The 14455-nt window shown below is 46.1% G+C and overlaps 1 protein-coding gene across 4 annotated transcripts in view; it reads left to right on the forward strand.

Annotated features, from left to right (window-relative positions):
- Nucleotides 1–14203, forward strand: part of LOC128873113 (mucin-2) — a 289775-nt gene extending 275572 nt beyond the window's left edge. The window contains exons 9-17 of one of the 4 annotated variants that reach the window (XM_054116419.1): nt 63–221; nt 1325–2392; nt 2474–2616; nt 2705–2865; nt 3325–3596; nt 5131–5371; nt 11145–11339; nt 12489–12551; nt 13018–14203. In XM_054116419.1, the coding sequence (XP_053972394.1) occupies nt 63–221; nt 1325–2392; nt 2474–2616; nt 2705–2865; nt 3325–3596; nt 5131–5371; nt 11145–11339; nt 12489–12551; nt 13018–13360 (2645 nt within the window). In that variant the 3' untranslated portion in view covers nt 13361–14203. Of the gene's footprint in view, nt 1–62; nt 222–1324; nt 2393–2473; nt 2617–2704; nt 2866–3324; nt 3597–5130; nt 5372–8291; nt 8898–11144; nt 11340–12488; nt 12552–13017 lie in introns of those variants that run through there. The other 3 variants (XM_054116420.1, XM_054116421.1, XM_054116422.1) reach the window with 3 other exon arrangements.
- The last annotated feature ends 252 nt before the right edge of the window (nt 14204–14455 follow it).

A 14455-nucleotide genomic window follows, 5' to 3' on the forward strand; every position in this document is an offset into this window, starting at 1 on the left:
GTGTAAAACCGTCTCCCGAGGAGCGTTCTGTAACCACGCCACGTGTCTCTGGGTTCTCGCAGTTCTGGCGATGCATGAGACTATTTTGAAATGCCCGACGCCTGGTTGCAACGGCCGTGGCCATGTCAGCTCGAACCGGAACACGCACAGGAGCCTGTCCGGATGTCCCATTGCCGCGGCCAATAAGCAGGCCGCACGCGAAGCACGACACAAGGCTCAAGGTAAGGCGGCACAGCAGCCCTACGACGTGCCTGGAATTCGCGCAGGCATGAAAATCCACGTGTGGTAGCGGGGAGGGGGACCTCGAACCCCCAAGAAATCAGATCAGGGGACCTAAGCTTTCCAGCAACGACGGGAAAAGTAATCCGCCGCGGGACGTGGATCGTTTCGTGGCAGTTCTCGCGTTCACGCGAGCCTCGATAACCCTGTTCCGTTTGGCTTTGGCTTTGACGGTGCCCATGAGTAATGCGGTTTCTCGAGCAATCGGACTTCAGCATCGCCGCAAATTAATTCACGCCACTTTTCTTTGTCGGTAGCTGTACGTTATTAAAATGATACGAGTCGAGGGAAAAATAATAGTAGGGTTGCAGGTGAAAGAAAGAATGGAAAATTTTTATCGTTACACTCTTTGAGAGTTCAAGAAACGTGAATTTGTTTCCTCGAGTAGTAACGAAACTGAAGGACCAGTTGGTTGCAGTGCTGGAGATTTGAATGCTGGGATTGCGTCAAATCCACGAAACGCGTAAAAATTCCCTGCGAACGTCAAACTCGCATAATCAAAATTTTTAAATAAAAGTTTAAGATAATATAATGTTACAAATTTTAACGTCAGATGCTTATAAAAAACCGACATTGGTCACGGGCACCGCGATTTAATTCGAATAAACCGCAGTGATAATTCGCTTTACAGACAGTCAATCAGCGGTAGCTCATCTCGTAATAAACCATTCATGAAACCAAAAGCTTGTAAATAAAGTCACCGTCATCGTTTTGGATTGCATTTGAACTAATCTTCAGTTTTTGTCATGGACGTCTGCACACACTTGTCCGCCATATTATTACATTTTTTCTACTAATTTCCTAGCAACCTAATATTTAATCGTCATGTTTCACATTTTTTAATAATTCTCGCCTGGATCGATTCAACGAACGTCGGCACACTTTCCATGCCTTTCAACTCGTAGAAGCATGGTACTTGCTCCTACTTTAAGTACAAACCCGAACGTGTCTCCTGACTCAAGGGCAAGAACAACAAACCCCTTCCGTTAACTGGTCAGCGTAACTTCGGTCTAAACAAAGTGTAAATTTTGTGTTCCCGCGACAGTGTCCGGAATCCCTCCCGAGTACATAAGTACGAACCTGTTGCCGCCGTCGATGGATAGCAAGAGCTACTCCCAGTACGGCTCCACGGCGCAGGACACAAAGCCTGTGCTAAACAGCCTGACCTACGACTACTACACGACAACGAAAAGCGCGGGGATCAACGTAAAACCGCCGAAAACACCGGAGGAGAGCCCTTCGTCCCGTACCACTAAAGTGATCCCTAAAACCGAGAACATGACACCGAGCGGCAGTTGCTGCAACACGTTGCCAACCAGAGGCCAGAACACGTCCGATTTGTTGGTGCCCAAGACGGAAGAGACCGGTTCCTGTCGCGTCAACTCGCCGCCACCGCCACCACCGCCCACTGTACGACCCACCTACGATTCCTACATGAATCAAGACTCGAACTCCTCGTCGATGTCGTCGCTGGACGCGATGGGCTCCAGGGGATCCATAGGGGCGACGATACATCACCCGAGTCAGCACCCGACTCACCACGTGCTGCCCATGCAGCCCACGGTCGCCTACCCGATGCCAATGGTCGAGGACACGAGGATGAGTCATCAGATGTCCCAGAGATCGCCGTACGAGCCGTCAGCCATGATGGCAGCGGCGGCGGCGGCTGCTGCGGCGGCCACCACCAGCGAGGACCTCTATCATCACAGGACAGCCGAGCACGCGAGAGCCTACATGCACCCTGGAGCGAGTAATATCGCTCGACCAGTCGTCTCCTACTCCAACGAGATAGCGAACGCGAGGGGCTACGAGAACGCGGTTGCCAGCGCTGCCAACCATCGACCGTACGATCCTGGCACCACTTCCGCCTACGACAGATACGACACCCAGAGCTGCGCGCCCATTCAGTCCCAGCAGCAACAGCAGCAGCAACAACAGCAACAACAGCAGCAGCAGTTGCACTCGAGGACGAACATGTACTATCTCGGACAGACCGGAATGACCCCTGAAGAGCAGGAACGCGTGTATCATCAAGAGGCCGCGGCCGCGGCTCAGCAGCATCAGATGGCGATGGCTGCCGCGACGGCTGCTGGGATGATGAAGACAGAAGATGGTAAGGATATTTGTAATAGTTTGGCGAGCGGGGGATGGTAATTTTGTTTACTTCTGCTGATGCCTTTGGAGTAATTCGTAGCGATGGAAATGTTCACTGTTGCAGTGAAGTGTGTCACGGTGGCGCAGGTGCAGCAAATGCAGAAGCCCGGGGGTCCACCGACCTCGCCAGGGGGCTCGGTGATGGACTTGTCCACTTCCAGCGTCACGTCTACGAGTCCGCAGGTGAAGCTCTTTTTTTTGTTAGTTTGAAGAGTGTAGAATCAAGCTGGGACCAATGAAGCCCTTAAAGGAATGATGCTATTCGTTACAGGCGCCCCCGTACGGCTCTAATAGCCTAAGCCCCCAGTACGGCGGTGGTCAGACCGTGGGCGGCAGTCCGCAAGCTGCGGCGAGTCCTCACTTGACTGCGAGTCCTCAGGTTCCCAGCCCGCAGGGGCAGACCCTCGATCTCAGCGTCAACAGGCTTCACAGGTAATTATCAGATAATACTTGTGCTTAATTCGTCAAGTTTCTTTCTGGCGTAATCTATGTAATTGTTCGTAGAAATTATTCCAACGATGGGTATTTTCGATCGAATTTCTTTTAACACTTACCCCGTAATGCACGATTTTCAACAATTTCAAAAATAAATAAAAGATCAAAGGGTTAAAATAAACCCACAAGTAAAAGAAGTTAAAACAAAAAATGATCAAACTCTCAAGTAAACTAGTTTGCCCAGCAGTTTATATATTCACCCTTAAACATGCTTCGTAAACATCTTCAACGCGATATAAAAGCCAGTCTACTTGAATTCTACAACCACGTACATTAAGCAGTTAAAGAGATTAAAAGCAAGATTAAAAATACCTACCACCCTCGTTATTCTTTGCGTAAAGCAAGTGAAATAAAGGTCGCTACGTTAATTCGTATATTACTTTTGCTTGATTACAGCGGAGCACCTAGTCCCCAGTATCCAACCGGTCACGGAGAAGCCGTGGCGGTTCCAGTTGGACCAGGATTCCCAGCTCCGAGACCAATCGAGGAGCAAACAGAGCCTGTGGACTTCTCGACGGCGAACGAGCCGGTCAATTTCAGCGGGGGTCCTGGAATCAGGCCTGTACCAGGGTTTCCGCCACCCGGGGTGCACGTCGCGGCGTACAGTCGAGAGAGCACCCCCGACAGTGGAGGTTCCCACTACATGGACGCCTACCGTGATCCCACTGGTGAGCTATCACTGTTTATCGCTTAACTTGCCAGACAGCTCGTCATCCATCTCCCAGAAACGCTTTATGACCCGCGACTCTCCTATCCTGAGCTTCCTATCGCGAACATTCATCTTTGGAGGTCCGCGGTTGACACAGTTATCGTTTAAACTGCATCGACGATATCTAGCGCAGCACATTGATCATCCCCATTGACAATAATTGAATGGAGAAAGTTCGGCGAGGGTTGCATAGAGATTTTTAGGTTGGGTGTTGGGGTACTTTTCTTTTCTGATGAGTCTAGAAACGAGGAGACACAAGGTAATTAAGGAGTTGTTGCGTTTTTCGACTTCTTCTGGGTCATCCATGAAATGAAAAAGTAACTAGTTCGATGTTATATAACGTAACGGAAATTCTTGTGTGGAACTTACATTTGGATTTTGTTGGATGAAGATAGGCAAAGATAGTTGTCCTGTTCGAAGAATTTAAACAACCATTAAACCGCGTTGTTACGATTCGGTACTACCGCCACCGTGTCCTTGACGTTCTAAATTTTGGGGCAGGTAGGAAGTACACGACGAGTCGCGAACATGTCGCTCCATCTATGTAACGGTGGACGATACGAGGGGGTTGGAGGGTTCGGAGATCCGACCGTACGAGGGATACGAAAAAGAACAAAGAGCTCGACGCCCTCGGGGGTAGGCAGGGGGGAGGTAGCGGAACGAGCGCGCGATACGCGGTTACAACCGTCGAATAAAAATTCGTCAGAACAGTACATGACTGCCATAATAGGCACCTATGGCCCGACTCTCATTTTCCTCGGTCTCTCTGTGCCTTGGCATTCCAAACCTACAGGGCCATTCTCTTCGTCCCTGTCGGCACCTCTCCCTCCCCCGTTCATCTCTTTCCCTCGTTCTCTTTCCCTGCTCTCATTCTGTGGATGTGCAACGGCACCCTACCCTACCGGACCGTCCCCCCATCTCGCCCCCTGTGGCGGTACACGACCATTGTTAATTATCAATATTTCGCGTACACGTAGCCCGGCAAAAGTCCGGCGCGGCCAATATTGTGCGGATTCCGACGCTGGGGAGTAGTTATTGAAATTGAAACATTCGTGCACACAAGCCGGCGATGTTCGTTTCGTTTCGGCGTCGTCGTGTTTCGCGCGACGTCGCGCGTACGCAACGACCCCCTTCGTCCGTCGGCTATTTGCACTGCAGACGAAATGAATTCTTGCAGGGGTAAATAAATGCGTAGATTTTACAACGGTTAATCAAGCGTCGCGCAACTCCGGGACGACTGGCGGCGGCTGCTTTGTCGGGCTTCTTGTTTTTACCGGCGTTTCTTTATTACTTCGACGTCGAGTGGAGGAGGCATATAATAATTATTGGATTGTTCAGAATTCCGATATCCAACCCGCGCTCTCCGTTTCCGTTATATTTCGATATTAGAATGCTTAAGCTGTAAATATTCACAGTTTACTGTTTTCATAAATTGTTTACGCGAAGTATTTCGACATGTCATTCATTACATTATGTTTGATTTTCGTTTGCAGGGTATGGACCAATGAGCCCGCACCCTGGCTACGGAATGACAGGCGTTCAGCCTGAATACCCTGGAAACACTTACACACCCTACCCTACCGCTGGCTACAATTGCGGTGGAACTTATCCCGGAGGCCCCGTTACTTCCGGTTACCAAATCCCGGCAGGATACACGCCGACACCCTGCTACAGCATGCCGCCCCCGCAGCACACGGTCGGGCCTCTCGATAAACCCTCGGGTAAAGACGATAGGTAAGGAATTCTACTTCTACTTCTCTACAAAATAATATCGCGGTTACGAATATAACGTTTCTAGTGCATTGGAAAAGTATATATAAATTGTAGCAGAATCTGTTAGCTTCGATAAATAGTATTTGAACGAATCCCGCGATTTCGTGGTATATTGATTAATTCGATGAAGATGCGTTACGGACAATCGTGAGTAATGTCGTTTTTTTTTTTGTTTTATTCTCAAAAATTTCATGTCCTCGTAGTAGTACGCAGTAAGTGTTCAAGTATAGTTTAGGTTTTAGAGGCAAATTTTCAGGGGTTGATTTCGAATTTGTCGAAACTATGTTGATCATTTTATAAAGTTTCGCTTCACGGAAGAATCGAACTTAATTGACTGAACGAAGCTACTTTTCTGACTCTGTATTACTTCAATCGTAGCTTCTATTATCATTCAGTGCTTTCTCTGTTTACGAGACGGACAGAGTGTGCTCTGTCAATCGATAGGGAAGATACCGCCTTGATAACTTTAAACGCTCAATAATTTTGATCCGACTATAGCCTCCACGATTTACCTACCTTTACATATATAATGTTTGCTTATCGAGCTCACTTGTTAACCATAACTTCTTCAAGAATATTACCGCCTACTTGAATGTTATTTATTTGAAATAACTTCTCAAGAAACGACATTACTCGCCAGCGACCTTAATATTTTCAATATCGACGCTAGAGTCTAAGGAGAAAGTTAATTGGACCACGATGAAACGCAACGAGCGTGTTCATGTTTACTGGTCCACGGCGTCCAATGAACAAGGAGCATCATCTTGCATGCGAGCATCGCAGATTTGGTACTTGCCTTGCGGAAAGGGTCGCGCGAATCTCTCTCGCGATACGTTCGCGGCTGAAAAGGCAACGGCGGCTAACGTCGGCGTAGAGGGAGGCGCAGGTCGCGCATACCTACCTCCATTTTGTTAATTAAAGTAATTACTCTTCGTACCGAAAGTGCCAACCTTATTCTAATTGACGTAAAGCTCGGGCGGTACGGTGGAGAAGGCGCGGTTCGGCGCATAAGGTGAGGAGGTGGAACGAGGGTGCAGGAGGCGGTGAGCTGCCGAGGGTGGATAAGGTCGAAAGGGGAGGTGGGGTGTAATCAGTTGCCACCGCACTGGATTATGGGGCGAGACCCGCGTCGTCCCATCGAGGTTAGACCCTTGAAATGCACCTCGGATACCTCGGGCAAAACTGGTCTCGTTTCTTTTCTAATCTCCGCGCGGCCTGGAATTTAATGCCCTTTGTCCATCAGCGCTCCTAAGAGGGGCTCGTGGGAAACAGATTTAATTAACGTAGAATGTGCCTGAACGTCCTTCCTGAAATATGGATGAAAGTAGTACTCGTGCACGAAGTAATATTGATGAGAAAGATACTTAACTTTTCTCTGATGGGAAATTTTTAATATCGCGTGTGTTCAGTGTCTGAGGGTTAATAAGAAATTTCGGTTCTATCGACTCACACCGTTCCTTCTGTACATCGATATCTTCAGCAACGATACTTGAATCTTGCAAGTAATCTGAACGTAAATAAATCTAAATAAAAGTAAATCGAAAATTACTTCATGTTCTTTCATGCACAATTTAAAACAAAATAGACAAATCGTTATTTAACGTCTCAAATGCAATTTTACCCAGCTCCGCCCGTTGATAAAATTATCAGTTCCTTACCAACCACCTCCGCCCTTCAAATACCAACGAATACCACACAAAACCTTCTAGAAGACGCACTTCCAAGGACTATCATGTCACTTTTCTACGAGTAAACATTCCCAATAATCGTCCCTGTTCACCGCTAAACGACGGACGGAGAGTCAACGAAGCACGAGGGGTCCAACAGCGTGACTTATCATCCATCCAAAGGCAGAGGAAAGTGGTTAGACGGAGGTTGGAAAAATACGAAGGCAGAACGCTCCGAGGGGGACGGGGGCGTACCGTTGAATTGCACTCAAGTCCGCATCCGTCGGCTCGGTTGGCCGGCAATATCGTGGCCACTCAAGGGTCATCGAGGTTTTCGAGGCTTCTCATAGCCGGCGGTAGTTCGTTCATCTACGAGACTACGAGGAGACGAGAAAAAAGCAGAAGCAAACTGCTCTCTCGGACTCCGATCCGCGTATATTCCTTCCACCTCCTCCTGCGTCTCTTCCCGCTCTTTCTCCGCCCCCGGGGGTGGGCGAACTTTTCAGATTTTTTTTGTTTTACTCTCTCTCGTGTGTCGCTATCACGCCCGCTATCATACACGGACTGGGCCCTTCCCTCCCTCTGGCCGCGGGAAGGAAAAGTTGCGAAGCGCAATAAAACTTCTCGTCGTTATCCGGCTCTCTAACGATGCAACGCGCCGATTGCGTTGCGGCATCGCTCGTACGCTGGATGTTTCGATGGGCGACGTACTGTTGAGAGCTGAAAAGATCTACTTCATGGGGAACGGGAGTTCTATTGGTCGGAATACTGACCCAGGTGACTAACTAAATGCCACGAAGAGTGTCGTTTCTTCGTTTAGATCGAGCAAACGTGAGCTGTTCTTGGTGATCGTTTTAGGCTATTATTTTAGTAATTCAATATCGAACTACTTTATGGGAAGTATGAGAAGCTACCGAATTCCCAGAAAATTGGTGTCAAGTTTTGATATCGATGCTTTTGGAATTAATACAGATTAATATGGTACAAATTATTACACAGTCCCTTCAGAGCAGATCTTTCAAGGTCCCAACAGTACCTTGAAAGCTACCGCCCCCCCCTTCAACAAAAATGCAATTTATCTTAGAAATTGTTCATCGTCATCTATCGTATGACATTGGAAAATAAATAGTCGGGTACGAAACGATTAGAAGCAGGCATATGAGAGACGAGCAATCGCGTTGAGTGTGTTTTATTGTTGATGTTGTTCGGTGCAGTATGAATATGAGGCGGCACTCGTTGAATTTTGTACCTCGACCCGCCCCTCGTGGTCGCGATGGCAAGGAGCTGATACAGTGCCCCACGTCGTCCTGTGATGGCATGGGTCATGTCTCGGGAAACTACGCTACCCACAGAAGGCAAGGCTGCATTGGCATTGACACTGACGTTAACATTGACGACGACATACGATTATGTATATTTATATATTGGTATAGCGATGCAGCACGCACGCACGCACGCCGACACACACAAAAACACAGACACGCATACACGCAGGACCTTAGTACCCTGTTGTGTCGATTCATAGCAATTTCCCGAACCCTCTGTCGATGGACGCTGGGTCAACGATGACACGATCCTTGTAGGGGCCACAGACGTAACGATTCATCGTCTGATAACGTATGATAATAACAGAAATTTCAAGCTTGTATCGATGGTGAAACGTGACGATTATTTAAATTGATTTTTTAAAACGTTTGTAATATATGAATTCATTTATGTATATTGTAAATTTCATTTAATTGTATAGAATAATAGAATCAAAAATTCCATTTCACTTACACCTCACAGTGTCTGTTGCCTCTGTTAGTATCGTTTTATCTTAGAATCGTGTCATGTGTCTGCATTGTAGTCCGAGCCACAGCACTCCTCTTCTTCCACTCCTAACATCAGTAAAATTCGTCAAAGACTGACTCGGTTTTTTTTGAATCGATCATCTGAAATCATGCACACTATCGGATTTTTTTATCGCATTTTATCGCAACTAAATAAAAAAAAAAAAATGATAAAAGATTTACAAGTTTCAATTCAAAATACTAGAGTGCCCTCTTGAAGCAGCATAATCCTCGTTTCTCATTCGTTCCCTAAATCACACTCGAAGAAAAACCATACACACAGACACAAGTCGTCCTAAAACAGTGCTGTACACGTACGAGTAACGTCACGAGAGTGACTCGACATAGATGGGTTTTTGCATCGATGCATATTGGTGGTCCGTGGCATAGTGGCTTCTTAAGTGTTTTGCGACACTGATCGTTTGTCTAGAATAACCCGTTCACCTCCATTTCCTAGCTAAGCCAGTCTTGTACTACCCACTCGATATTGTTGCATACATCTATATTTTAATTATACGTGTGACTTATCCGTTGATATAATTAGCTATTTACGTTCAACCCAGTAACGTTTCAGTTTCGTTTATTTCTTTCGTCTATTGACAGTCTGTACCACGTTTACGTCACGTTTTCCATTTGTGTATTGTTTTATTACGACAACCCTTTTGATTGCGTTACCGTACGATATATATTACTCCAAAGTGTGTAGATGAGTTTCGTGTTGAATGAAGTATATATATATATATACCGTTTGCTCCCCGTTTCGACCCGACCCCTACGAAAAGGGATGGCAAAATCATTGAGACTAAGATCGCGACGAAGAGCGGCTTCGTGCCGCGTCCATTACGCTTCCACCAGTTTGTCTTTGGCCGTATAACGTTGATGTTCGTTTTCATATACCCATTATATATGTATCTGTACGATCACCGAACCAGCCCGTTTAAGAACCGCTTCGCCAGCCTCGAGTGGGCAGCTTCGTAGCGAACTGTTGTCAATGACCATGTCAGAGCAGAGAGAGAGAGAGAGAGAGATGTAAAGAAAAAAAAAAGAAAATCATTACGTACTATAGAGAACGCAAAAACGAACGACAATTGGCAATTGACGAGTTTCACTGGGGTCAGGTGTGAGTGTGCTCCCTGCTCTCCCCTTCGGTGTTCCTAGAGTAAGGCTGACCTTGTATTGACATGAACCTCTAACGCGATCGATCGTAACGAGCGACACCTCATGAGTGATCCAACTGGAACACGGCGTTGCCATTTGCATGCTATCATATATACAATTATACATCGTTGATTGCCCGTTTCGACTGTGCGACCATCATTTCTCCGATGTCCGAGAAAGAATTTGGGATCTGACGAGGAGACTTCGGCGTGACGCTTGCTATAGGTTTTTCACGAGGACGGTGTACGAAGTTCTCGAAGCGATTGGCGTGTGGCTTTATGACCAGACGGTTGATAGTTTGAATTATCGGGGGGTTATTTAACGTTGAGGTTTTGAGAGGTTGTGTATCTTCAGTGAAGGAAGAATTATTTATAAATGAGTCTGTGGTTTATAATAATACACACGGTCCCCTAAAACTTTAGGATTAAATTACTGTTAAACTCTCACCCGTCGAACTTTAAAATCACACACTAACTTCGGACTCTTAGCCACCATGCAGTCCCATCGAAAACCGAGCGTCACCCTGAAGCATCTGCTCGCGAGACTCGAATCGATCATTTCGAGAGAGAACCAAGCGTTTAACCGCGTCTTAAGCCTACCTTTGTTAACTGTCTTCGTTCGAACTGGACGCAAGGCAAGTCGTCCAACACTTAGCTGCGCAGAAGGCTCTGAAAAGTGATTTTAACGCGCGAGCAGCCTCGGTAGAGGATCTCGGTGAACAAAATTTCCCAATTGCATCGCTAAACGAATCGATCCAACGATCAGTGACGATTATTCTTATTTGAAACGAGACTTCGACGACCCATCGAGATCTTCTTTTTAATACCTGAAACGTAAGTACTCGAGACTTCTTGGCAACGTCGCGTAAATTGCATGCGATGTGTTGCTGAAGCCATCGTTGGATGTTTCTGAGGTGTGCGTTCGTGGTTCTGACCATGGGGATTGATGCGCTACTGATATTTAACGTTCGTCGAATGATCAATCGATAATTTATTCACGAGGCCGAGAGTAGCGCAGAATCGTCATGGTATGGTTGGAGCGAGTTTCGAACAACAGAGAGTTTTGTTTCCTTTGCAGTCTCTCCGGTTGCCCGCGGGCCGATAGATCCCAGATCCAAGCGCATTCCCAAGAGCTGAAGTGCCCTACGCCAGGGTGCGACGGGTCTGGACACGTCACCGGGAACTATTCGTCTCACAGAAGTTTGTCCGGTTGTCCACGGGCTAACAAACCGAAGAGCAAGCCGCGAGATGGACAGGACTCTGAACCATTAAGGTCTGTCGCTGTTTGCTTACTATCGCAGTGAAACGATCTCCCTCCATCCTAGTCGCTTCAACCTTAGGACAGTACTGCATTTACCAATAGTATTGCATGTCTTGATCGTTTTTGTCTTTACACATTTTTTAAGAAAATGTATTCTATTGTTAATTATAATTTACGATTTTCCAGTAGCGAAAGACTCGTTTAGCGACAGGTTTGATATTAGTTTGAAGTAGAATGATGTCTTGCAATCTTAGATATAGCATAGTGAGGCACTGTATCCTAATCATTATTATTTCTACATATTTCCTATTTGGGGCTGTTCGAAGTGAAATGGTGTCTTTCAATCCTAATACATTTAGTTATAGAATAGTGGGATACTACATTCCCTAATCATTTTTTTTTTTGCATGTTTCAAAGAGATTTTCTAGCACAGAAAGACATATTCAGCACCACCTATGGACTTGTTTGAAATAAAACCCTTTATTCCTGAGTTTGTAAGAAACTGTATTCTTTACTCATTTTTTTGTTATGAATATTTCACCAGAATCATAGAACTTTATTTATCCTTTCTGGCAATCTTTTGAAAAGGAGAAACCTATTCACTATCAAGACTAAATTTAAATAATTACCCACTTTTACCTATTCTCATAGTTGGCGTATATAGTTCATTATTGGAGTGTGAATCAAAATTATTGGACTAAAAGCAATCCCTTGTCGCTGGACTAGTTTCACTCAAAATCGTTGAAAACAATTAGACTTGAAACTTATCTGAAATCGGCGCAATTGACTCCGGCAGATCGCATCGCGGCTCGAGATAGAGTGGAATTAATCGAGGTAGATTCTAGTCTCTTGCAAACTCTGCAACTTGTTGTATTGCACGTAATCGCGATCTCAATTTGCGCTTTCACCGCGTTCGCACGTTGCACGCAGCCACGCGGTTATCTTCCTGGCCACATTGCACGTACTAAGATCTGCTGGGAGACCGAAAAGGGAAGATCCCTCGGTCCCTTTTGGACCCGTATCCCTTAAACCCATCCATTTCCAAACGCAAAGACGAAGACGCTGACTAATAACTAGCGGTTTCCGCTCATTTCATGCTCACTCTGTGTGGATGGATTGTATGGTGTTGGGTAATGGCGGTGTTGGCTTTTCGGACTACAGATGTCCGATCCCTGGTTGCGACGGGTCTGGCCATGCCACTGGCAAATTCTTGTCGCACCGCAGGTAAGACTTTCGTCGATTTATCGTGGATAATCTAATATTATTTATCCCAGCAAGAAAAACTTCCTCATAAAAATAGAAAACGGTGATTGTTCTTCACATTACTCTGAGAATCATAACTACCGAGGACAACGAATATCTGTTGAATATACAAGTATATTTTTTAAATTAGAAAAATTTGACAAGTTTATTGCAATAGAGGCTTTATGGGTGGTATCGATTTATTATTTAACTATTTTTCCGAAAAAAGTAACTCGATTTTCGTTTACTTCCAAACTAGCCAAATCCAGATACCTCCTAAACAAGGCAGATTTAAACCTCGCAAAATCGTCTACAACCCACGGTCCTACGTTCAACTCGAACAAATTTCGTTGTAGCAGCCCGACGTCACCTTGGTCGAAGCATCGAAAGATTCGTCGCCACGGCCGATGAAATAATATACCTTCAACGTTGATGACTTTTGTTGCAGCGCATCTGGCTGCCCCATTGCCAACAGGAACAAGATGCGAGTGCTGGAGTCAGGCGGAACGGTGGAACAGCACAAGGCAGCGGTCGCAGCGGCGACGGCGATGAAGTTCGAGGGTGTCAATTGTCCCACGCCAGGTTGCGACGGGGTCGGGCACATAAACGGGTCGTTTGCGACGCACAGGTCCCTCTCGGGTTGTCCTGTAGCTGGACACGCGGTGAAGAAGCCGAAGTTCGAGGACATGTCGAGCATGTACAGCAAAGGAATCGCCGGTGAGGATCGAGCTGGCTCTGATGTCATTGATGTCCTCGATTATCGATACCCGGCACTGTTAATCGAAGAATAAGAGAGAAACTGCGGGCCGGCTCTGCGTGAGGCGAGTCGATGAAAAACGATATCGTAAAATTCAATGTCCATGCAAATTGGAGACTCCATTCACGCTGGGCTACGGACCTGATGTTGCGACATGTGATTGCCTACCGAAATGAGGTAGAAGAGAAGATCTAGAGTAGGCATGATCATCTAAGTTTGCCTTTTATTCTTTTCTATGCTTCCATGTCGTACTCGTCCAGGCGAATGCTTCTCTTCTTCGAATTAACGACTCGAATTGCTTTGTTGGATAGAAAGACCATAATTATGACAGAGATCAAGCTCAAACTATTCGCGGATTGGACGAGTCGACGCGAGAAAAAAAACCGTGACAAAATTATGAACCTTTATTTGTAAACTTGTGCATATATTGACCTTGTACTTCCCGTGCTATGCCATACTCTACTCTTTACGCAATGATGTGCTGTCATACCAACAAGAGTAACCTCGTCCTTCTTCCTCTCCCACATCTCCCCGACCGCCCCCCGTATATTCAGTTACTTCATTTGTCGTTTTTACTTGACTGTTACGTTCAGTTCTACGTTACCCCTATTTTCTCCGTAAGATCGTTGGGTATCCAGGTGTTTTCGAAGCCCGCTTCCGTCGCAGAACGCGCGAACGACACGCGAAGCGTTTTCGTTTGCCAGCAAAGAAACACCTGAACTCTCGTACACCTCTCGGATATCCCAACTGTGTCGCTCTTTGTTTCTTTTCGCCTCCTCCAATAACGAATTTGGCCCGTTACCCCTCACCGCGTGTATCCTGCTCCCACAATTATTTATGTGCAAGAACGAAATGTAAAGCCAAAACAAAGAAAGAAAAGCAACCGTATGTCATAATAATGAAAAATAATATATTCTGATTTATTCTGGGATCACGATCAGCTCCTTTCCTGTCATTGAGCTTTGAGGAGAACATTTACTTTTGAAGGTAAGGGACTGACGTACTCGCAATTTGTTTTCTATGTGTTTTCGGTGTTACATACAAAATCCACACACCAGTAATTTTACTTTTACGAGATGACGACCGAGTGTTGGCAAGATCGGCGAGCTGGCCGTTCCTGGGGCAGCTC

This window comes from Hylaeus volcanicus, chromosome 3, assembly GCF_026283585.1.
Source record: "Hylaeus volcanicus isolate JK05 chromosome 3, UHH_iyHylVolc1.0_haploid, whole genome shotgun sequence".
Taxonomy (NCBI): domain Eukaryota; kingdom Metazoa; phylum Arthropoda; class Insecta; order Hymenoptera; family Colletidae; genus Hylaeus; species Hylaeus volcanicus.